The 24,523-nt window shown below is 39.0% G+C and overlaps 1 protein-coding gene across 1 annotated transcript in view; it reads right to left on the bottom strand.

The window, feature by feature from the left end:
- The window catches only part of LOC132397309 (serine/threonine-protein kinase BRSK2), a 967,719-nt gene that overhangs the window by 426,714 nt on the left and 516,482 nt on the right, over window positions 1-24,523 (bottom strand). The window contains exon 3 of the mRNA XM_059975930.1: window positions 2,635-2,720. Within this exon, the coding sequence (XP_059831913.1) occupies window positions 2,635-2,720 (86 nt within the window). The remainder of the gene's footprint in view (window positions 1-2,634; window positions 2,721-24,523) is intronic.

Below are 24,523 nucleotides of genomic sequence, written 5' to 3'. Positions count from 1 at the left end.
GGCCATTGCAATCTCAATGTCTCTATCATCTGCCCTTCCACCAAGTTTCATCACCCTGGTGAACTTGTATTCCTTACATTCTGTTCTCTCCCCTTGTATATAAACTTTAAATAACTGACAGTTAAGTAGGGACCCATGTGGTACTTTACCAATGCTCCTTATAAATTATCTAAAAAATTATTGTAACACTGTTTTCTGTGTGATAACCAATTATCAATTCATGATAACATAGTTCCATCAGAACCATAAACTCTTAGGCAGCAAGGGTTTTCTATGGCACCTCGCAAATGTCTTTTATTTTTAAGACCAAAGACTCCAAATGTACAGGTTCCTCTTATCTTCACTGCTTGCTACATCTTCAATGAATTCAAGTAAATTTGTCAAATATGATTTGTTAATCCTGAAACTACATTGACTTGGTTTGATTACATGAAGCTTTCTGAAACAATTAGCAATTTTTTCTTTGGCTTTTGGCCTTTGCCTCTTGCTAACTGGCATATAGTTCTGTGTCTTTTGTTTGCTTCCATTCCTATGTCAGGAGACAGGGAGTAGACTGTAATCCACTGTTCCACCTGGGTGACAAACTAATTTTTCTTCTTTGGAAGGACAGAATTATTTCTTTTCAATTTTTCTTCACACCTGAAGTTCAGGTATATGATCTATAGTATAGGTCTCTGCAAAAACTGTTGAAACCTGAGCAAGTTACATACGAGGAAACCTTTTCCATTTGGCATGCCCCAAAGGAATAAGCCAGGAGATCAGAGTGTAGTAGATCAATGTCTCAAATCTGACTCTTTACTCGAGAAAATATGCGGATGCTGGAAATCAAAGCAGAACACACAAAATGCTGGAGGAGCTCAATATTTTGTGTGCACTGCCTGACACTTTACTCTTTTATTTCACAGTGGGGACTGTGTCAGAACATAAAAACTACATCTACCTCTACAAGTGTTTTTCCATTTTTCCGTCCTGATACATTTTTGGTTGTCTAAAGCAAAAGGCACAAGATACATCAGCACCCAATAACAGTGCAGTATTTTAGAAACAATATGGACACCTATGACCAGATCATCTTTAAATCCCCTCTTCTTTTTGACATGGTAACATGTTTCTAATTATAGGTCACAAGAGTGGCTCACAAGTAGTAGCTTGTTTAAAACTGTGATGGTAACACAATGATGGTGGCAGAGCTGCTGCGTCCCTAGGGACTGAGGGGGGTAGGGGTGCGATGGGGTGGCTCAGTCCTGACCACAGGTGCTCCCTGTATAGAGTTTACCCACTTTTCTTGTGATTACATGCTTTTTATCAGGTGTTCCTATTCTTCCCATATGTGTGAGCTGCAAAGTTAAATAACTGTTTCAAATAGTGTGTAGGTGAGTACTAGAATCTGGGTGGGGGTTGAAGTTTATGATAATGTGGGAGGGATAGAATGAGATGTGATGTTTGCATGGTCTTCGTGGGTCAAAAGGCCTGTTTCAATGCTGCATAATTCTGACTCTTAGCACTATCATCAGGTGTTCAGCTGCATGGAGGAAAGAATTCTCCAACTTTGACGGTTACTTGCAGATAGGTTCAAAACTGATCTTTTATTTAATTTTTCTTTGGAGATACAGAACAGACCCTTCTGGCCCAGTGAGCCACACTTTCCAGCAACCCACCTATTTAACACAAGACTGCTGTCTAATCATGGGACAGCTTACAATGACTACTTTAATCTGTCTTTGGACTGTGGGTGGAAACTAGAGGAAACCCCCACAGTTCATGGGGAGAATGTACAAACTCCTCATAATTGAACTCCAAACTCTGGAACTAGCCAAACTGCAATAATGTCGTGCTAACCGCAATGCTACCTTGGCACCAATGGTAAACTCACACATAAACTAAAGCAAAAACAAAAAACCAGCACTGTGTGCTAGAAGCAGAAAGAGATATTTACTTAAATGTTTGTTTTCTAAATTTTCCTTTCTCAAACTCAGGGAAGGACCCATAGTACTATTTGTACTCAGCCTGCCCCTCAGTACAGTTCAATTGAAATACCAGGTAAAGTTACAAGAAACACTCCACTTCATCACTGGCTTCCATTTCAAAGGCTAGTCATCCTACAAAATGACCTCATGAAAAAATGAAAATTTCTGCTCTTTCTCTATCTGAGAAAGCTAATGTAGTGAAAATTATGAACAGTTTTCCAATGTGAATTGATAACAGAACGCTAATGAATACCATCTAAACACATTTACTTACATCTTAAGCATCTCAAGTGCAGTTTAAGCCTAGCTTTGGACATGAAAGCACAATAATAAGCCACTATGCCATCTCCTCATATAATTTACATAGTCTTTTGATTTTAAATTTTCTTAGCAGGACATACACTAACTGACTTTTAAGTGAGGAAACAAAAACATGAGAAATTCAGCTCCTCAGATCTTTAGAACCAGGTATGTAACAACCTACAATCAATCTTAACGGACAAAATTTCATCTATAAAAAAATAACACAACGAACTATTTTGACTTTTGCAAATAGATGTTACAACTAAAGTGAACAGAAGCACATTTATTCTAACCATTTCAATGTAATTCAAGAGAGACAAACCAACATAACATACATTCAATTAAATACTAAACATATACCTACAAATATTTTTTATTTTCATAGACGTCATGTAGCTTTAAAACATGTGGATGTTCTATTAACTTCAGGATGGCAATCTCTCTTTCCACCTAAAAAAAAGAGGGAAAAATAAAATTACACCTCATGAAATAATGAAGATTTCTGCTCTTTCATGAGGAGTTAGGTTTGTACACCAGCTGTTTTTGTCTTTCTTAAAGATAACACAGATATAACAATAGATAGAAATATTTCAGAACTGAATCAGCACCTGATTAAAAGCAACTTAACCACATCATACACAAAACTCATGTAATTTTTACAAAATTTTATTTTATAGGTTTCGTAAAAAATAAGACATTCTGATAGGAAAGATGCAAAACAATCAAATGTGCAGCAGTTTAACGTCATTTTTATTCATATATTATCAAACATTATCCAGCCAGTTGATAATTTCTCTTAAAATAGTGGTTAGTCATTCAATAATACCTACAGCTTAAGAAAATAACTGCCTCCTACACATTTAACTGCAAAACGCGACTCTCAATATTATCTTCATGTATATAGTCTGCATACAATTAAAAGTTTGTTTTAAAACTCATAGAAAAATGACAAACTATCTGAACAGCTCTTGTGGATTATCTTTGCAACTCTTTCATGCATGTGGACAAGTCATAAATAGCCCTGCAGTGGTACTGATCCATTAAATGTGTATTGCGTGATTTGTTGGTTACTTATGACCTTACTTCACAAATTAAGGACAAGAAAAGGTGACAACAGCGTGAGCTGCAAACTGAATTAGATGCAAAGATGCCATTTTTCAACTCAGACTGAATTTTTCAATCCAGTTAATGACTCTCCTGTAAATTTTCCTGTGGAAGATGTCAGCACAGGATGAAAGGTTCCAGAAAGAATGTACAGTGCCTATAAAAAGTATTCACCCCTCTTGGAAGTTTTCATTTTTTATTGTTTTACAATGTTGAAGCACAGTGGATTTAATCTGGCTCTTTTTGACACTGGTCAACAGAAAAAGAGTCTTTCATGTCAAGGATCTAAATTAATTACAAATATAAAACACAAAATAGTTGATTGCATAATTACTCACCCCCTTCAAGTCAGTATTTAGTAGATGCACCTTTGGCAGCAATTACAGCCTTGAATCTGTGTGGATAGGTCTCGATCAGCTTTGCACATCTGGATATTGCAATTTTTTTCCCCACTCTTCTTTACAAAACTGCTCAAGCTCTGTCAGATTGGATGGGGATCGTGAGTGAACAGCCCTTTTCAAGTTCAGCCACAAAATTTCAATTGGATTGAGGTCTGGACTCTGACTTGGCCACTCCAGGACTTTAACTTTGATGTTTCTAAGCCTGTGTAGCTTGGCTTTATGCTTGGGGTTATTGCCTTGCTAGAAAACAAATCTTCTCTCAAGTTGCAGTTTTCTTGCAGTCTGCATCAGATTTTCCTCCAGGATTTCCCTGTATTTTGCCACATTCATTTTACCCTCTACCTTCACAAGCCTACCAGGGCCTGCTGCAGTGAAGCATCCCCACAGCATGATGCAGCCACCACCATGCTTCACAGCAGGGATAGTGTGTTTTTTGATGATATGAGGTACTTGGTTTATGCCAAACATAGTGTTTAGTCTGATGGCCAAAAAGCTCAATTTTGGTTTCATCAGACCATAGTACCTTCTTCCAGCTGACTTCAGAGTCTTCCATATGCCTTCTGGCAAACTTAAGCCAAGATTTCAAGTGAGTTTGTTTCAACAGTAGCCTTCTCTTTGCCAATCTCCCATAAAACAGCAACTGGTGAAGCACAGTTGTTGTAAGTGCAGTACCTCCCCTCTCAGCCACAGAATCTTGTAACTCCTTCCGAGTTGTCATTGGTCTCTTGGTGGCCTCCCTCAATGGTCCCCCTTCTTGCATGGTCACTCAGTTTTAGAGGACAGGCTGCTCTGGGCAGATTTACACCTGTGCCATATTCTTTCCATTTCTTGATGATTGACTTAACTGTCCTACAAGGGATATTCAGTGTCTTGGAAATTTTCTTGAATCTATCTCCTGCCTTGAGCTTTTCAATAATCTTTTTGCAGAGATGCTTGGCGTATTATTTTGCCTTCATAGTGTAATTTTGCCAGGATACTGACTCACCAGCAGTTGGACCTTCCAGATACAGATACAGATACAGATAATCAATTGAAACACCTTGACTACACACAGGTCTCCAAAAACAGATCTCCATTTAACTAGCTATGTGACTTTTAATAACAATTGTTTGCACCAGTGATGATTTGGTGTGTCATATGAAAGGGGATGAATACTTATGCAATCAATTATCTTGTGTTTTATATTTGTAATTAATTTAGATCACTTTGTAAATAGCTGTTTTAACTTTGACATGAAAGAGTCCTTTTCTGTTGATCAGTGTCAAAAAAGCCAAATTAAATCCACTGTGATTCAATGCTGTAAAACAATAAAACATGAAATCTTTCAAGGGGTGGTGAATACTTTTTATAGGCACTGTAGGTGGGGTATCAATGCCGATGTTCATTAGTACAGTCCTGTACAAGTACATATAGATAGTGCCTAAGACTTCTGTACAGTACAGCATATTGGTTAAAATAGGAAGGTGGGTGGGAAACAGAAATAGCTTTCTATTAGATCAGTATTATTAAGTGTTATTTGGTAACTGGAAAGACGTAATATGCAGTACTCTGCAAAATTCTTATACTCTGTTATAGATATGTGCCTAAGACTTTTGCACAGTATTATACATTCAAGCTAAAACCAAGTATAGAAGTAAATCATTATGGAAATCTGTCAAGTAAAGGAATCATAAAAACATATGTCTTCATCAATCTTGGGAGATATTTCCTTTAGAGTACTTTATAAGGCATTTCTTTCCACAGATCCTACTTTACCAGCTGAGTATTTTTATAATTTTTTGTTTTATTTACAATCATACGCTGATCAAATTAACATAAATATTTGTGCACCATTAATAGCATGTTCAAAAAGAAAACAGATCCAAAAATAATTATTTAGCGGCTTTAGCTAAGGAATACCGGACACAAATTCTGAATTCTACAGATGACACAAAAGAGACATGTTGAATTGGTGCCAATTTCTTGAGAAGCTGGTGAAAAGGGCAGAGAGATGGAAGGTGATATTGAATGCTGAGCTGTGGGAAGCACTGTATTTTAATGGGAAAATGAGAAGAAGTGATATAAACTCATCATCACTGTATGTTGTATTGTATGATGTGGGCATTCATGGTCTTGACCATGATTGTTCTTGGCAAATTTTTCTAGAGAAGTGGTACGCCATTGTCTTCTTCTGGGCAGTGTCTTTCTTTGAAAGATGAGTGATTCTTGCCATTATTAACACTCTTCAGAGATTGCCTGGTGTCAGTGGTCACATAACCAGCAACAGCTGCTCTTACAAACATCCATCACCTGTTCCCATGGTTTCACATGACCCTGATCGGAGGGCTAAGCAGGTGCTATATCTTGCCCAAGGGTGACCTGCAGGCTAGGGGAGGGAAGGAGTAACTTACACCTCCTTTGGTAGGGATGCATCTCCATCCTGCCATCCAAATATAAATTAGAAGGCACTATTCCAGAAGGGCTATAAGAACAAATAAATCTGGTAGCTTGCACACAGCTAATGAATGTGACTGAAGAGGCTAAGAAAGTGGTGGAAAAATAAATATATAAGTTCCAAGTTCCAATATATAAAATAAATAAGTTCCAAGTTTTAAAAGAGACCATACGAGTGAGAAACTCATGTATTATCTTATAAAACACTGGTCTAATCACAAATGGAGCAACATTGCATTGAACCTTGCAATTGGATGACTTCAACGTCTGCAGAATACTTTACAAAAATGTTTCTGGAGATAAGTGGTTTTGGGTGAGGACATTATATCAACCAGAGAAGCTGGAGATCTTGTCCTTGGAAAAGAGGAGATAGAAACATAGAAAACCTACAGCACAATCAGCACAATACAGTCCCTTCGGCCCACAATGCTGTGCTTACATTAGAAATTACCTAGGGTTACCCATAGCCCTCTATTTTTCTAAGCTTCCTGTACCTATCCAGGAGTATCTTAAAAGACCCTATCATATCCGCCTCCATCACCATCACCAGCAGCCCATTCCACGCACTCACCTCTCTCTGCTTAAAAAACTTACCCCTGACATCTCCTCCGTACCTACCTCCAAGCACCTTAAAACTGTACCCTCTCATGCTAGCAATTTCAGTCCTGGGAAAAAAGCCTCTGACTATCCACACGATCAATGCCTCCTCATCAGCTTATACACCTCTATCAGGTCACGTCTCATCCTTTGTTGCTCCAAGGAAAAAGGCCGAGTTCACTCAACCTATTCTCATAAGGCATGCTCCCCAATCCAGGCAACATCCTTGTAAATCTCCTCTGCACCCTTTCTATAGTTTCCACATCCTTCCTGAGGTGAGGTGACCAGAACTGAGCACAGTACTCCAGGTGGGGTCTGACCTGGGCCCTACGCAGTTGTAATATTACCTCTCGGCTCTTGAACTCAATCCCGCGGTTGATGCAGGCCAATACACCGTTCGCCTTCTTAACCACACAGTCAACTTGCACAGCAGCTTTGAATGTCCTATGGATTCAGACCCCAGATCCCACTGATCCTCAACAGTGCCAAGAGTCTTACCATTAATACTATATTCTGTCATCATATTTGACCTACCAAAATGAACCACCTCATACTTATCTGGGTTGAACTCCATCCGCCACTTCTCAGCCCAGTTTTGCATCCTATCAATGTCCCACTGTAACCTCTGACAGCCCTCCACACTATCCACAACACCCCCAACCTTTGTGTCATCAGCAAACTTACCAACCCATCCCTTCACTGGCTCATCCAGGTTATTTATAAAAATCACAAAGAGTAGGGGTCCCAGAACAGATCCCTGAGACACTCCACTGGTGACCAACCTTCTTATAGAATATCACCCATCTACAACCACTCTTTGCCTTCTGTGGGCAAGCCAGTTCTTGATCCACAAAGCAATGTCCCATTGGATCCCAAGCCTCCTTACTTTCTCAATAACCCTTGCATGGGGTACCTTATCAAATGCCTTGCTGAAATCCATACACACTATATCTACTGCTCTACATCTATTATTAGAATACTAGTAATTATTTGAAATTCATAGTGCAAATTGTTTCCCTTAGCAGAGGAATCAAGAACTAAGAGATATAAACAAGGGTTGCTTATGCCAGAAGTGGAATGGAATATGCTCCACTCACCTGGATGAACACAGTTCCAATAGCACTCAAGGACCCAAATGCCATCCAGCACCAAGTAGCCCATCCACTACGTCAGATACCTCTATCATTAATATATTTTCAGAGTGTGCTATCCACAACCTGCTTTACAACTATCTGCCAACCTGTCTCCTCTACCTCCAAGAACGTTCAAGGGTAGCAGACTATATCTGTCACCTATCAGGATTGCTACCACCTGCATAATTCCTCACAAGTTGCATGCCTGTCCTTCATTGTCATTGTGTTCAAATCTGCAACTCCTTGCCCAGTAGCACAATGGGAGCACCATCAGGTCGAATGTAAGCACTCGTTCAAGGTGTCAGCTCACACTACCTACTTGAGGGCAAATAAAGGATAAAAAAAATAAATACTGGCTTTTCTAGTAACATCCAGATTCCAACTAATAAATAAACTAAATTAAATTTGGGAAGAAACTAAACTAGATCACAGAGCACAACAGCAGAGAAACCGGCCCTTTGGCCCATCTAGGTATAAATTAGGGACAGAAAGATAAATAACGAGAGGAGTAAAAAATTGTATTGTGAACGAGGGAGACAAATAGACAGATATGTAAAATTAAATTATATAAATATTAATGTTAAATATTTGAAATTAATCCTGAGGAATTTGAAATAAGCAGTAGTGAATATGTAGTGTTATTAACATTAGGATACTGAAAAATGAGATCTTAGATCATTAGACCATAAGATATAGGAGCAGAATTAGGCCACTTGGCCCATCAAAACTGCTCTGCCATTTCTTCACGGTTGATCCAAATTTCCTCTCAGCCCCAATCTCCTGCCTTCTCCTCATATCCATTCATGCCCTGACCAGTCAAGAATCTATCAACCTCTGCCTTAAATATACATAAAGACTTAGCCTCCCGAGCTGCCTATGGCAAAGAATTCCTCAGACTCACCATCTCTGGTTAAAGAAATTCCTCCACATCTCTTTTCTAAAAGTGTGACTCTTTATTCTGATGCTGTGACCTCTGGTCTTAAACTCCCCCACCATAGGAAACATCTTCTTCACATCCATTCTATCAAGGCCTTTCACCATTCAATAGGTTTCAATGAGGTCACCCCTCATTCTTCTGAATTCCAGCAAATACAGGCCCAAAACCATCAAACGTTCTTCATATGACAAGCCAATCAATCCTCAAATCTTTTTTGTGAACGTCCTTTGAACACTCTCCAGTTTCACCACATCCTTTCCAAAACTGCTCACAATACTCCACGTGAGGCCTCACCAATGCTTTATAAATTCTCAACATTACATTCTTGCTTTTATATTCTAGTCCTCTTGAAATGGATGCTAACATTGCATTTGACTTCCTCACTACAAACTCAACCTGCAAATTACATTTCAGGGAATCCTGCACAAAAGCTCCTAAGACCCTTGAACCTCAGCTTTTTGTATTTTCTCTCCATTTAGAAAATAGTCAGCCCTTTCATTTCTTCTATCAATGTGCATTCCATACACTTCCTGACACTGTATTCCATCCACCATTTCTTTGCTCATTCTCCTACCTATTTGAGCCCTTCTGTAGCCGCTCTACTCTCTCAAAGCTACCTGCTCCTCCACCTATCTTTAATCCTGTGCAAACTTTGCAACAAAGTTATCAATTCCATCATCTAAATCATTGACATATAATGTAAAAAGAACTGGTCCCAACATAGACACCTGTGGAACACCACTAGTCACTGGCAGCCAACCCTAAAAGGCTCCTTTTATTCCCACTCTTTGCTTCCTGCCAATCAGCCAAAACTTTATCTTTCCTGTAATATCACTGGCTTATAAGCTTGTTAAGCAGACTCGTGTTGACAACTTGTCAAAGGCCTTCTGAAAATCCAAGCAGACAACATCAACTGATATTCTGCTTGTTATTTCTTCAAAGAATTCCAACAAATTGATCAGGGAAGATTTTCCCTTGTCATGTGCCTCCAAGTACCCTGAGACCTCATCCTTGATAATCAATGTCAACATCTTTCCAACTACTGAGGAAAGACTAACTAGCTTATAGTTTCCTTTCTTTTGCCTCTCTCCCTTCTTGAAGAGTGGAGTGACATTTGCAATTTTCCAGTCTTCTGGAACCATTCTAGAATCTAGTGATTCTTGAAAGATGCCTCTACGATCTTTTCAGCCACCTCTTTCAGAACTCTAAGATGTACATCATCTGGTCCAGATGACTTATCTACCCTCGGACATTTCAGTTTCCCAAGAACCTTTTCTCTACTTACGATAACTTCATACGCTTCATGACCCCTGACAACTGGAACTTCCGCCATACTTCTAGTGTCTGCCACCATGAAGAATGATGCAAAATAATAATTCAGTTCATCCACCATTTCCTTGTCCGCCACTACTATCTATCCAGCGTCATTTTCCAGCAGTCCAATATCCACTCTCACCCCTCTTCTACACTTTATGTATCAGAAGAAAATTTTGGTATTTTCTTTAATATTATTGGCTAGCTTACTTTCATATTCCATCTTTGCCTTCTTATTGACTTTAGTTGGCTTCTGTTGGTATTTAAAAACTTCCAAATCCTCTAACTTCTCACTAATTCTTGCTCTATTTTATGCCCTCTCTTTGGCTTTTATATAGGTTTCGAATTCTTTTGTTAGCCACAGTTGTGTCACCTTTCCTATGGAATATTTTTTCCTCTTTGGGATGTATATATCCTGTGCCTTCCAAATTGCTTCCAGGAATTCCAGCCATTGCTGCTCTGCTGTCATCCCTGCTAGTGTTCCCTTCCAATCAATTTGAGCCAACTCCTCGCTCATGCCTCTGTAATCCTCTTTAATCCACATTAATCCACAGTAATACTGATGAATCTGACTTTAGTTTCTCCTTCTCAAATTTCAGGAAGAATTTGATCACATCATGATCATTTGCTCTTGATGTTCCTTCTACCTTAAATAATTTAATCAATCCTGGTTCATTGCACAACACCCAATCTTATTCTCCCTCCTGGAATCCAGCATCAACCTGGTTTTCCCAATCTACCTGCATATTGAAGTCCCCCACAACTATTGTAACATAACATTTTTGGCATGCACTTCCTATCTTCCATTGTAATTTGTAGGCCACATCCTTAGTATTATTTGGGGGTCTGTATACAACTCCCATCAGGGTCTTTTTACCCTTATAGTTCCTTAGCTCTACCTACAATGATTCAACACCTTCCGACCGTATGTCAGCTGTTTCTAATGATTTTAGTTCATTTTTTACCAACAGAGCAACACCACCCCCTCTGCCTTCCTGTCTGTCCTTCTAATACAATCCCTTGGACATTATGCTCCCAGTTGTAATCTTCTTTCAGCCATGATTCAGAAGGCCTACAATATCATACTTGCCAATCTGCAACTGTGCTCCAAATTCATCAATTCATCTACTTTTTTCCATATACTTTTATATATACTTTCCATATATTTTTTCCATATATCCGACATTTCGGGCCGAAACATCGTCACTACCTCCTCCCATAGATGCTGTCTGGCCTGCTGAGTTCTGCCAGCATTTTGTGTTTTATTTATTTCCAGCATCTGCCAATTCACTCGTGTTGCCAGTGATCTAAAAATCTTATGCCCTCCATCCTACACCAACTCCTTAACCGCGTATTAAACTGTATGATCTTCTTTGCTCTGGCCTCACTAGCACACAGTAATCCTGAGATCACAACCCTGGAGGTCCTGCCCTTTAACTTAGCACCTAACTTCCTGAACTCCCTATGCACAAACTCATCACTCATCCTACCCATGTCATTTGAACCTGCATGGAGCATGACTTCTGGCTGTTCACCCTCCTACTTAAGAAAGCTGTGGACTCGACCCAAGATATCCTGGACCATGGCACTCAGTAGGCAACATACCATCTGGGAATCTCATTCTCGCCAACAGAATCTCCTGTCCATTTCCCTAATTAACGAATCCCCTATCACCAAAGCATGCCTCTTCTCCCTTTTCCCTTCTGAGTCACAAAGCGGACTCAGTGCAGAGACCTGACAACTGTGACTTTGTGTGTTAGGTCAACTTTCCCCGACAGTATTCAAAGTGATTTACCTGTTGTTGGGAGGGTTGGCCACAGGGGTATTCTGCACTGGGACCTTAACCCTTTTCCCCTTCCAGACTGTCACACAGCTTCCTGTGTATTGCACCTTGGGTGTAACTACCTCTCTATACGTCCTTATCTATTACCCTCTCAGCCCTCAGAATGATCTGGAGTTCATCCAGTTCCAACTCCCAACTCCTTAATGCATTTTATTAGAAGCTGCAGCTGGGTGCAGTTCTCTCAGTTGTAGTCGTAAGGGACACTGGAGATCACCCTGGCTTCCCACATCCCACAAGCAAAGCATTCCATTATCCTGCCTGTCATCCCTACTGTCTTTGCCGAGCAGATATAAAGAAGAAAATGATAAAACTTGAGCTGTTCTGACCCTTGCTTTCTCTGACTGAAGCCCCTGTTCAGTGTAACCTTGAAGAGCTAAAGCCTCAAGATCACCATTCTGGCTATGTCTACTCTGACAATGCTCGTTGCACTTGCCCCTGCCTTCCTTTAATTTGCTCTTACTAATCAATCCCAAACATCGACTGGTCACTGGTCAGCACTCTTTTTTTCACTGTACTAGCCCACTGCTACCCTTTGTCCTCAGGCAGTGGACCAGATTGAAACCACCTCCTCTCAAAGTGTTTGATGTCTGAATCTCCCTCTTTTAAGCTCTTTTGCTAAAAGTAAGATCACTGACCCATAATGTTGGTGATGTTTCCCTCTCTAAACATTTCTTTCATTTTTTTCTTTTTATATCCCTAAAAGATTCAATTTCCAGGTTCATTGATATTGGATTCACAATGTTATTAAGACTGGATTTATGCCCTCAAATATCAGGCCTGGCTTTCTGAGGCATACTTAATGGGAAAATCTATTTCTTAAAAATAGAGAAACCTTGGAAAACGTGCCATTAATGTAGAGGAACATAGCACAGCAGCTTAAACATTCAGCAAGTTCCCGCAAATTTGCAAATCACAGTAGGCATTTTTACCAAGAGAAATAGCTGGCCAATTTGCACATCAGCAACAGCATGTGGCTTGAACATGCCATTACTGTATCCAGCAAGATTTTGCCGAGTACTAGCTAATGTCAAGAAAAGTGTAGGTGATTTGGGAAATAGAATATAGTTATATCGGAACACGTTAATGTCAATTTAGCACTGTTTACCATAATAATCTTATTACTGTTGTCTGGGATTGCTGCTTCATTGTACCAATGCAATCTAGTACTAATGTACTGAAAACCATGACACCAATGTAATTATCAAACAATATTTTATTGGTATTAAAAGCTTTGGTACAAAACACAATGCAATACCAGGTGCAGCATGGGAGACATTTTCAAAATACAACCAGACATCCTCTCCTGAGAGTACAAGATTAACAATCATAGCCTGATACAAATTTCAATGTCCATGCTCTGATATAAATGGAGAAAAGACAAATAAGCTTGTATTTTTAAGTAATTTCAATGCAGCAAATAATCCTGAGGTGCTCCACTAAAATAAAATTATTTTAAACTGGGCCAAAAGAGGAGACGTTTGAAGTTTAAAGCTTGTTTCAAACAGGCAGGTTGATGGGAGATGAGGCACAGAGCAGAATGGAGAAGTGGAGACATTTATGGAGGCAATTTGAAAGCTAACAGGTAACAACAGTGGAATAAAAATTGTGATTATTAAATAACTGGAACAGGACAAATACAGGAGTCTTGTGTGGTTGTAGTTTAGAAAGGTAGAAGGGCTGTTTGCAGCAGACTGTAGAAAAACAGTTTAAAAAGTGCAAGTTAACCCCACTCTGATACTATGAAGGTTACTTAAAAGAAAATCCATTTTGGATAGTGACCAAGTCATCCAAAGATGCATTCACGTGGGTTAATTGCTTGCCTAAATCAATAATCTGAAAATTAAATTCTCGTTAATCAACCAAAAAAAGATTGCCAATATCACTGGTGAAAAAAATCACACGAGATACTGTTGAAAAAGTACTTCCTAGCTGTTCAAATGCTGAACTGTCAGGAGATTATCCTGTCTTGCACATGCAGGCTTACAATCAATTATCCCATCATACATTCTGGTGATAATAAGGAGTCCTTCTTAATGACTGGAGCCAAGAAGCACCTTGGAAAAGCAGCAAACAGGCCAGAAGAGTAAACATTGGTTTCAAAGAGTAACTGAAGTTCTGACTGATTAGCAACAGAAAACTGTCTGTACTCCAACCAGGGAGGTGAGAATTGGAGGCTGACAGAAGAACTCAAAAGACAGCCCCATGCTTCAAAACGTTCTGTCATCTTGTCTAGTTTCAGTTCACCAGTAAAGTACCACAAGGAATCCATTATTAATTACACAACACTTCACCAATGTCACTCTTCCATTGTGTAGGTATAATCAAGAATTTCCTGCGTTTACAAGGTTCATGATTGTAACCTCAATGTACACGACCACATCATATCACATGAATTATTCACTCCTTTTTGATGATTTGTTTTGAGAGGAGGCGGAGGGGGTTAAGAAAATGACCAACAAAACTTGAAATGTACTGATCCTGATTTCTGATCTTGAGAGCCCAGGGCTTTTTCAGTAACAAACCTGAACGTACTGCAGCGGTACAAAATTAATTTGTGCCTTTAAAAGTTTATTAAATTGCAGCATATTTAATAATGTCACAATCCTATTATTATAATGTTCAAGATGTGTTAAGCTAAAAAGCTGTACTATTTTTGACTTAAAGCTCACATTAGTATACAACTTTAAATTAATGTTAAATTATTTATTTTTTAAAATTTCTCTTTTTGTATTATAAGCACTTACCCATGAATTATTGCCCAATTTTAACATTAAATGTTAAAATAGTTTTACATAATGGATTTCAGGCTGGTTTAGATGGCAATTTATTTTCTGTAAACACATTTATTCAACAATATCAAAATGTATTGGTGATTTGATTTAGATCATAATATAGCAATAATAAAATAAGCATTTTTTCTGAAGGAATACATTATTCATAAGGAGAAAGCTCTTGGGCTGTCCAGTTTTGGCTCCTTGCAGCTCCTTAGCTTGTATGCCTTCTATACGACCTTACATATTCTATTGGAGCAGGTTAAACTGCAAGTTCTATAGCTATTGCTATTAAAATGGATAAAGATTTCTCCACAAGTCTAAAGAGCTGACAACGATGGCAATCTTTTTCTTCTTTCACTACCAGCCAGCTCCATCATGTTCGCCCTTCCCCCTATGATTCCATAGATAATTCAATTCCATTTCAGTTAATGTAAATCATTGAAATGATTCATTTTGATTAAGTTATACTGCTACCAAAACATGCCAACTGCACAAAGCTCAATGAGGCAGACAGAAGCTTACAGAATGAAAAAAAAATCAACTTTATTATGGTAAAATCTCTTTTAAATTACTGAACAAACTGGAAAACCATAGGCCATCGTCTCAATTATTCTTCATTCCATTTCTTCAGCTCTACAGTGCCTAATAAAAGGAGAGTTTGCCTTTGAGGGTGCAGTTGCCTCAACCAGAATCTTAATGTTATTCTGGTGTATTTAATTTTCTGATTATCTGGGGTGCCCCAGGCCTGCAAAAGTCCAGAGATGGAGAAGTGAAACCACTTATTCTATTATGCTGGGTAGCATTCCGAGGTCCTGATACTTCCATATAATTTAGAAACAATAACTGGAAGTGCCTTTCTGCATGTCAAAAAATCATGGTGGACTGCTGCTGGGACTGGAAGTTTAAACCCATGACTTTGATTTCTTTAGGACAACTATTGAATGAGATAGCTTCATAATTATGCTACTGCACAATTCTGTGAAGTGAAAGCTACTTTGTGTCCGTGCAGAAATTTAAGTACAATTGGAGGAAAACCACAGAAAATAGTGGAAACATCTATACGTCAGCAAGTACCAATGGATGGAGAAAGGAGATTATTGTTTTATGATATAACACTTGTGTCATGCATTAATAGCTTTGTGTTGCACAGAACTAGATTAATTCTCTTTGGATAACCAGCTGGTATCATTCACATTTTTCTCCAGCACCTTTTTCCTTTCCACTGCCATTTTACACAGTTCATATCAAATCATTTAAAAAATGTTGCTTAGGAAATTATTTCCTCATGTCACATTTTGGTCAATGACCTTAATTATGTCCCCTCTGGTTACTTAATTTGTACTAACTTGACTCATTGTTTTCTAAAATCCTTCAATATTCTGAACAATTCAATTAGATCTCTTTTTTCTCTGTTACAAGGTGAGAATTCTCAGTTTCCCTTATACTTGCCTTTAATATATTTCTGTTGACTTTCTCTAAACCCTTAACAGCCCTTTATAAAGCTTTGTACCAGAATTGGTCACAATGCTCTTGCTGAGGACTAACCAAAGAAAGATATAATGTAATTTATCATGTGGTCTTTTAATAGCCTTCAAAAGACCCATAAAAAGAATACGCCATTTAGTTTATATTTGTTCCATTCATTCTTCCCACTAAATTATGTTATGTCATACTTCTCTGCATTAAATTTCATCTGCCAACTGTCTGCCCATTTCATCTTATTTTTGCCCTGCATCTAGATGGTTTTCATTGTTTACTATATTTCTAAATGATCTTTCATTTATCCTCCTTGAATTCATCCCTGCATGCCTTTTGTGCCACAAATATAAACAAATCAAGATAGCAACGACCCTATTGCTGATTTCTAGGGAGCACCACTGTATATTTCTCTGTGGTCAGAGATATAGGCATTCAACATTCTACGCCTTTACGAATACAATGCCTACACAACTGTTGTTCATTTTACCTTGGCATATAATTTTTACCGATATATAACCTTTCTTCAAAAACCCTTTAAAATCCCCTATATAGAACATCAAGCATACCACATCTTTTCATTTCTTCCTTCTTCAGGTTAATCAAACATGATTTGCTTTTAACAAATCCAGGCACATTTGTTGGATTAACCTATGCATTGTTGAGTGTCAAATTAATTTTGCATAGATCTTGGCCCAACAGTCTGTTTGCAGTGGAAACCAAACAATAACATGATCTTGCTGATCATGGCAGTTTTCTCTGGTTCCAAGTGCACACCTGGCATCTAAAGGACACCATCTGGTTGGTTTTCATATTTGCACCTAATAAGGGCTGTGTTCTCAGGAAACGTGCAACAGCTGAAGTGAACTGCAACTGATTGAAATCAGTGCATTAAACCACGGCTGGAACTCCCTGTACACCCAGGCAAGCATCAGATGGAAGAGGACCCTGATCTGCGTTGGTTTTCATCAGCACACCACTGAACAAAAGAAGCTATAATGTAATTTACTGTATAAAACGAGGGTGCCCAATGAGGGGTCCTGAATGCTTCTTGACCTGTAAAGCCATCTAGAAATGATATAAAATGGCATAAAATTTTGAAGTCAAGTTAATACAAAGAACACTGCAATCAGCACCAGTGGCAGAAAATATAAAAAGCTCAGTGTATAGTCAAGGTAAATGAAAAAGCAACAAATACCCTCGCTAAACAATTTCACAATTACAATCTCTCAACCATCACTACTTTATCTCTCAAATATACTGTACATATTACAACTTACACTTGCTTTAGACATTCCATCATGGTAGGCATCAACACATCAACTTCAATGCATTTATTACACAACCCCAAAAATGGGGACCTGCAGTCCTTAAAATAAAATCTATTGAATTTCTACTCTAAAACTTTCTACACCACAGGCGTTATTGGCATGTAATTGCTGTTTCTGCCTTTCTTTTGTTCTTTACCGAACTTTGGGTGAAACTTTTGAGACTTTTCAGTCTTCAGGCACCAAACTGGAAGACTGACTAGAATGTCAATAATTAAAATGTTACCCTCTTCTACCATCTTGTAGCCAAGTGTAGGAAATGTGAAGAAAACACTAATTATTCATTTCATACTTTGGATATGTCTCATCATTTTAGTTCCTAATTTGTCCTATCCATTCTTTGATCAGCTTTTCTCCATTTAAGATGTTAAAATACCTGTTCCTTTCGACGTTTCCTGCTAACCTGTGCTTGGTAATACCTTTTGTTCCTTTCAATTCCTTTCACCATTCAATTCAACTTGATTGCCTGCTGAATTATGAACCAACATTTATCATAAGCTTTGAGTGCATGTACCATTTTTATTTTTGATATTTCTAATCATGCAGAGTGGCCCAGCTTTTAGCACCATTCATTTCCAATTCATGGATAAACTCCATCTCACCCTTCTTTGAAGCTCCTCATTGTTCACACAGATTATTCCTGCCCATTTTTTTTTACTTCTATGCAGCAGAGCCAAGCTCTCTTTTCAACTCACTGAATTCATTTAGAAAACCATCCTTCATGTGAATATTTTCACATTTAATTTGTCCTTGACCTTTTCAATAACTACTGATATAATCTGCAGCATTTGTTTCTGTGGGCAACCCAATTTCTGTTTTGTAGCTCTAACATTATCTGTAATCTGTCAATACCTATAGACAAGGAAGAAATAAACAGTAGGAAATGTCTGAGACATAGAGATTCATTTTCCTCTTCTGTTGATGGCATGGCATATATTCTAAAGTAAATGTAGGGTAATAATGAATAATTCATATCATGCTATGAATTCCTGATAAGTGGAAGCAATTTTGTTACAAGCACATTATTCACCACTGACAGCAACAGCTTGTGTCAATGATAGAATTTGCCTCTGAGTTAGAAGAATGTGGTTAAAGCTCCATTTCATGACATAAGCACATAATGTGGACTGTCGCTTCAGTGTAATACTGAGAGAATGCTGCATTGCCAGCAGTGCCATCTTTCAAATGGATAATAGGAAAGTCCACCTGTCAGTCACATCTAGAAGAAGCATGGAGAGCTATTATAAGATCATAGGACTGTAAGATATAGGAGCAGAATTAGGCCATTTGGCTCATTGAGTCTACTCCACCATTTCATCATGGCCAATCCAATTTTCCTCTCAGCCCCAAATCCTCAGCCTTCTCCACATATCCCTTCATGCCCTAACCACTCAAGAATTTACCAACCTCTGTCCTAAATATGCATAAAGACTGGCCTCCACAGCTGCATATGCCAAAGAATTCCACAGATTCACCACTCTCTGGCTAAATAAATTTCTCCTCATTTTCTTTTTAAAAGGATACTGGTCCTACACTCTCCCAGCATAGGAAGCATCCTCTCCACATCCACTCTATCAGGACCTTTCACCATAGGTTTCAATGAAGTCACCCCCATTCTTCTGAATTCCAGTGAATATAGGCCCAGAGTCATCAAACACTCCTGACACAGTATTCCATCTGCCACTTCTTTGCCCATTTCCTAATCTGTTTAAGTCCTTCTATAAACGCTCTACTTCCTCAAAACTACCTGCCCCTCTACCTATCTTCATATCATCTGCAAACTTTGCAACGAAGTCTTCAATCCCATCATCCAAATCATTAACATATAATGTAAAAAGTATTGTTCCCAACACAGATCCCTATGAAACATGACTGGTCACTGTCAACCAACCAGAAAAGGTTCCCTTTATTCCCACTCTTTGCCTCCTGATTTATCCATACTAGAATCTTTCCTGCAATACCATGGGCGAATAGTTTGTCAAACAGCCACGTGTGTGGCACCTTGTCAAAAGCCTTCTGAAAATCCAAGTACACAACATCAACCAATTCTCCTTTGTCTATCTTGCTAGTTATTTCTTCAAAGAATCACAACAGACTTGTCAGGCAAGATTATCTGTTTATGAAACTATACTGATCACTTTCATTTTCCATTTTTATCTTCTTAATGACTTTTTTAGTTGGCTTCTGTCGGTTTTTAAAAGCTTCCCAATCCTCTAACTTTCCATTAATTTTTGCTCTATTATATGCTCTCTCTTCAGTTTTTATGTTGGCTTTGACTTCTCTTGTTAGCCACGGTTATATCATCTTGCTTTTCGAATGCCTCTTCCTCTTTGGGATTTATACATCCTGTGCCTTCCAAATTGCTTCCAGAAATTCCAGCTATTTCTGCTCTGCTGTCATCCCTGCCAGTGTCCTTTTCCAGTCAATTCTGGCCAACTCCTCTCTCCTGCCTGTGTAATTCCCTTTACTCCATTTTAATACTGATACATCTGATTAATTTATAGATTCTCTTTCTCAAATTTCAGGGTGAATTTGGTCATATTATGATCACTTCCTCTAAGGGTTTTTCTACCTTAAGCTCTCTAATCAATTTTGGTTCATTGCAGAAAACCCAATCTAGAATAGCAGATCTTCCAGTGTGCTCAACCATGAGCTGCTCTAAAAACAAGCCATCTTGCAGGCATTCTAGAAATTTCCCGTCCTGTAATCCAGCACCAACTTGATTTTCCAAGTCTACCTGTATATTGAAATCCTCATGACTATGGTAACATTGTCTTTTTGCAATGTATTTTCTGTCTCCCATTCTAAATTGTAGATCATCCTTCCTATTGTTTGAGGGGGGGGGGAATCAAGATACAGCTCACATTAAGTTCTTTTTATCCTTGCAGTTCCTTAGCTCTATCTATAACAATTCAACACTTTCTGACTCTATGTCACTTCTTTCTAATGACTTGATTTCATTTCTTACCATCAAAGCAATGCCACCCCCACTACATTCTTGCCTGTCCTTTCCATACAATGTGTATCTTTGGACATTAAGTTCCCAGCCATAATCTTCTTTCAGCCATGATTTAGTGATGCCTACAACATCATGCATGCTAATCTGTAACTGCTACAAGTTATGACCATGTATTATTATTCTTCCAACTTCATTGATTGAAAAATGGCCAATTCTTACTTGATTATCACCGCTATGGACAAAATGGTTGCTGTGATTGCTTATATTAAAACTTATCAGTTCATGCAGCTAAGTGTCTTTAGAGCTGTTTTCTCTTTTCTCCTTGATGCATGTTGGAGCTTCAGATTGAGGATCATTACTTCTGGTCTCCTGTTCACTCTCATCAAACCAGGTTTGGTTCCTTTTGGTAGAGAAGCCACGAGTCTTTTCAGAGCTTACCAATCATGGTGGACTTCTAGAAAGGGCAGCAGAAAGAATGGCTGGGGTGGGAAGTGCCCTTAATTACATTGCCCACTTTCCCTAGCAGCTGGAACAGTAGACGGAGACAGCGGAGGTTGACTTACATGAATGGACTAGTGGACTAGTCTGCGTTCACAATTCCACACTTTCTTGTGGTCTTTGGTGGAGCAAATGCCATTCCTAGCTGTGATGCATCCGGACTGGATGCTTTTTGTAGTTCTTCTGCAAGATTCACCAAGATTCATCAGAGACATGTCCTAATCTGTCTGTTGGTCTTCTGAAGAAGCAGAGAAGTGTGCTTCCTTCGCCATTGCGTTCACATGGTTGGACCAAGACAGATTGTTCAAAGTAAATTATATATTTCACCATATACTACCCTAAGATTAATTTTCTTGTGGGCATTCACAGTAGATAAAAAATACAACAGAATCAATGAAATACTACTCACAACAAAGAAGGACAAACAACCAATGTTTAAAAAAGACAACAAACTGTACAATTGAAACTGGGCAGGGGCGGAAGAGGAAATAAATTAAATGCATGAATAAATGGGGAGACAGATAGATAGATAAGCAATAAGTATCGAGAACACAAGTTGTAGAGGCCTTAACAGTGAGTGAGCCTGTAGATTGTGGAACCAGTTCAGTGTAGGGGGTGAGTAATGTAATCTCAACTAGTACAAGAGTCTTAAGATTGAGGGGCAATAATTGTTCCTGAACCTGGTGATGTGGGACTTGAGGCTTTAGTACTTCCTTCGTGATGACAGCAGTGAGAAGAGAGCATGGCCTGGATGCTGCTTTCCTGTGACATTGTAAATTGGTTCACTACCCAAAGGGCTTTACCCATTTTGGTCTGGGTCTATGAATTACTTTTCATAGGCTTTCCCATTCAAGGGCTTTGCTCTTTCCATGCCAGGCTGTGATGCAAAAAGTCAAGATACTCTCCACCTCGTATCTATAGATGTTAGTCAAAGTTTTAGAAGGCATGCCGAATCTTCACAACCTTCTAAGAAAGTAGAGGTGCTGCTGAACCTTCTTTGTAATGGCAGTTAATATGCAGGAGCCCAGGACAGAGCAGCTGAAATGATAACACCAAGGAATTTAAAAGTTACTGATCCTCTCCACCTCAGATCCCTGATGAGAAATGGCTCATGTACCTTCTGCTTCCTCCTCCTGAAGTCAATAATCCACTCTTTGGTTTTGCTGACAGTGAGTTTTGATGTGGCACCATTCAGCCAGATTTGAACGAGCCTCCTGTAAACTGATTCGTCATCACCTTTGATTCAGACCACAACAGTGGTGGCTGTCTGCAAACTTAAATATGGTATTGGAGTTGCACTTAGCCTCACAGTCTTAAGTACTGTATTTAGCAAGTAGAGCAGGGGACTAAGCACACAGTGTTGTGGAGCACCTGTGCTGATGGTGACTGTGGAGAAGATGTTGTTCCCAATCCAAAATGACTGGGATTGAGAAAAACGAATGAGTTTAACAAGGAGGCATTGAGGGCTAGGTCTTGGAGATCATTGTTGATAGTGTTGAATGCAAAGCTGTAGTTAATGAATGGTATCCTGATGTATGCATTTTCACTGTCCAGATGTTCCACAGTTGAGTGAAATGACATTTGCTGTTGTGACGGTAGGTAAATTGGAGAGGATCCAAGGTGCAACTAGTGATTTTACAACTGGGAACATGAAGCTCTCAATCTTCCTATGTCAGCATCTTTAATACAGACAGAAGCTTGAAGTTAATGACCAGCTCCTTCATTTTGCTGTCATGGAAAGAAAGTTTGTTGTCTTGACACCATGCTACCAGATTCTCTATCTCCTTCCTGTCTCATGTTATTTGAAATGTAATCTACTATGCTAGGTACTTGCAAATTTGTAGAGCAGATTTGGTTATGCAGTTATGAGCTATTGGGAGTATAGAAAGGGTCTGAGAGATCCAAACTGTGACCATTTTTCCAAGTATGATCTCATCAGTAACATATGTAATTCTAGAAGGGTATTTTTACTCCTGTAATCAAATCAAGGCCTTTTACCTTCTTAATCACTTGCAGCTGCACATTAGTATTTTGTGATTTGTCTACAAAGATATCTAATTTCCTTCAGATATCAACCTCTTGCCACATAAACCAATTATTTTCTTTGGGCACCAAAAGGATGACTTCATGTTGTTCTTTAATACATTCCGTGTGTCTTGCTCTTGACCACTCACTCAGCTTAGCTACTCAAAGCCTCTTGACATAAGATGGTTACACAATAGGATGGTTAAGAAGCATATAGTATGCTTGCATTTATTAGTCAAGGTATTGAGTTCGAAAGTCAGATATAAAACCTTATAAAACTCAAGTTAGACCATGGCAATTCTTACGCTTGCATCTTCGGAAACAGCTCTATTTCCATCTTTAATATCTTTATTTTTCCATTTCAGAGTTCTTTTGAAGACCCTGACCTGGAGTTACATGCTGACTTTGGTTCTTTGCGGGAATGGGGCCCGCTCTCGTGGTTCCATAACTGGCCGTTGTTCGGCACGTAAAAGGTTTGGCCTGAGAGTCCGGCTCAAATTTAGAAGTCTAAGATTTCAGGGCTCTGGAGACGGTCAGATCAAGAGTCGGTGTCATGGCAGGAGACCCATGTATTGTCAGGGAGTCAGGATATCTGCTATGGGCCCAAAGATTCGAGATCTTTGCCATCTTCGGGCACAGAGCTCAGAAAAAGTGACCTAATGGACTTTTATCTTCATAAACCAGCGAGTTGATTGTTATGTCCCCCTGCTCGCTGGGGGAAAAGAAACTGGAAACACCTTCTTCTCACTTATTAGGGAGAGAGAGAATCTGTGGTATGTTGAATGCAGGGTGAAACGCGAAGTCTTTGGGATAACTGCAAATCTGTGTCTTTGCTATTGCTTTGCTCACACTGAGTGGTACCAATGCTTGCTTTGTGGGGGGAGGGGGGATTGCCGCTCTCTGCCGCTTATTTGCCGGAGGGAGGGGAGCTGGGGGGACTTTGGGGTTCTTGTGTTTATCTATCATTCATTCTTTGGGGCACTTCTCTATTTCCATGGATGTTTGTGAAGAACAAGTATTTCAGAATGTATATTGTATACATTTATCTGACATTAAATTGGACCTTTGAATCTTTGAACCTAGGGTATTGCATATAGTTCTGTCCACCCCATTATAGGAAGGATGTCAAGGCTTTGGAGGTTGCAGGTTTACCCAGATGTTGCCTGGATTAGTGGGCATGGGCTGTAACGAAAGTTGGACAAATTTCTCTAGAGTGGTAGAGGCCAAGGGGAGATCTGATAGAGATTTTTTAAGATTATGACAAGCATTGATTGAGTCGACAAGCAATATATTTTTCCAAATGCCCTCTATGCTTCTAACACTTTCTCATGAATTTTCTTGCCACAATACTGAACCTTCCCTTTAGCATGCTTATGGCTACATAATTAATGGAGAAATGTTCAACCTATTCTGCTAACTGCCAGAATCAGG

Source organism: Hypanus sabinus, chromosome 7 (genome assembly GCF_030144855.1).
Source record: "Hypanus sabinus isolate sHypSab1 chromosome 7, sHypSab1.hap1, whole genome shotgun sequence".
Taxonomy (NCBI): Eukaryota; Metazoa; Chordata; class Chondrichthyes; order Myliobatiformes; family Dasyatidae; genus Hypanus; species Hypanus sabinus.
This window is presented reverse-complemented; position numbering and strand designations above follow the sequence as displayed.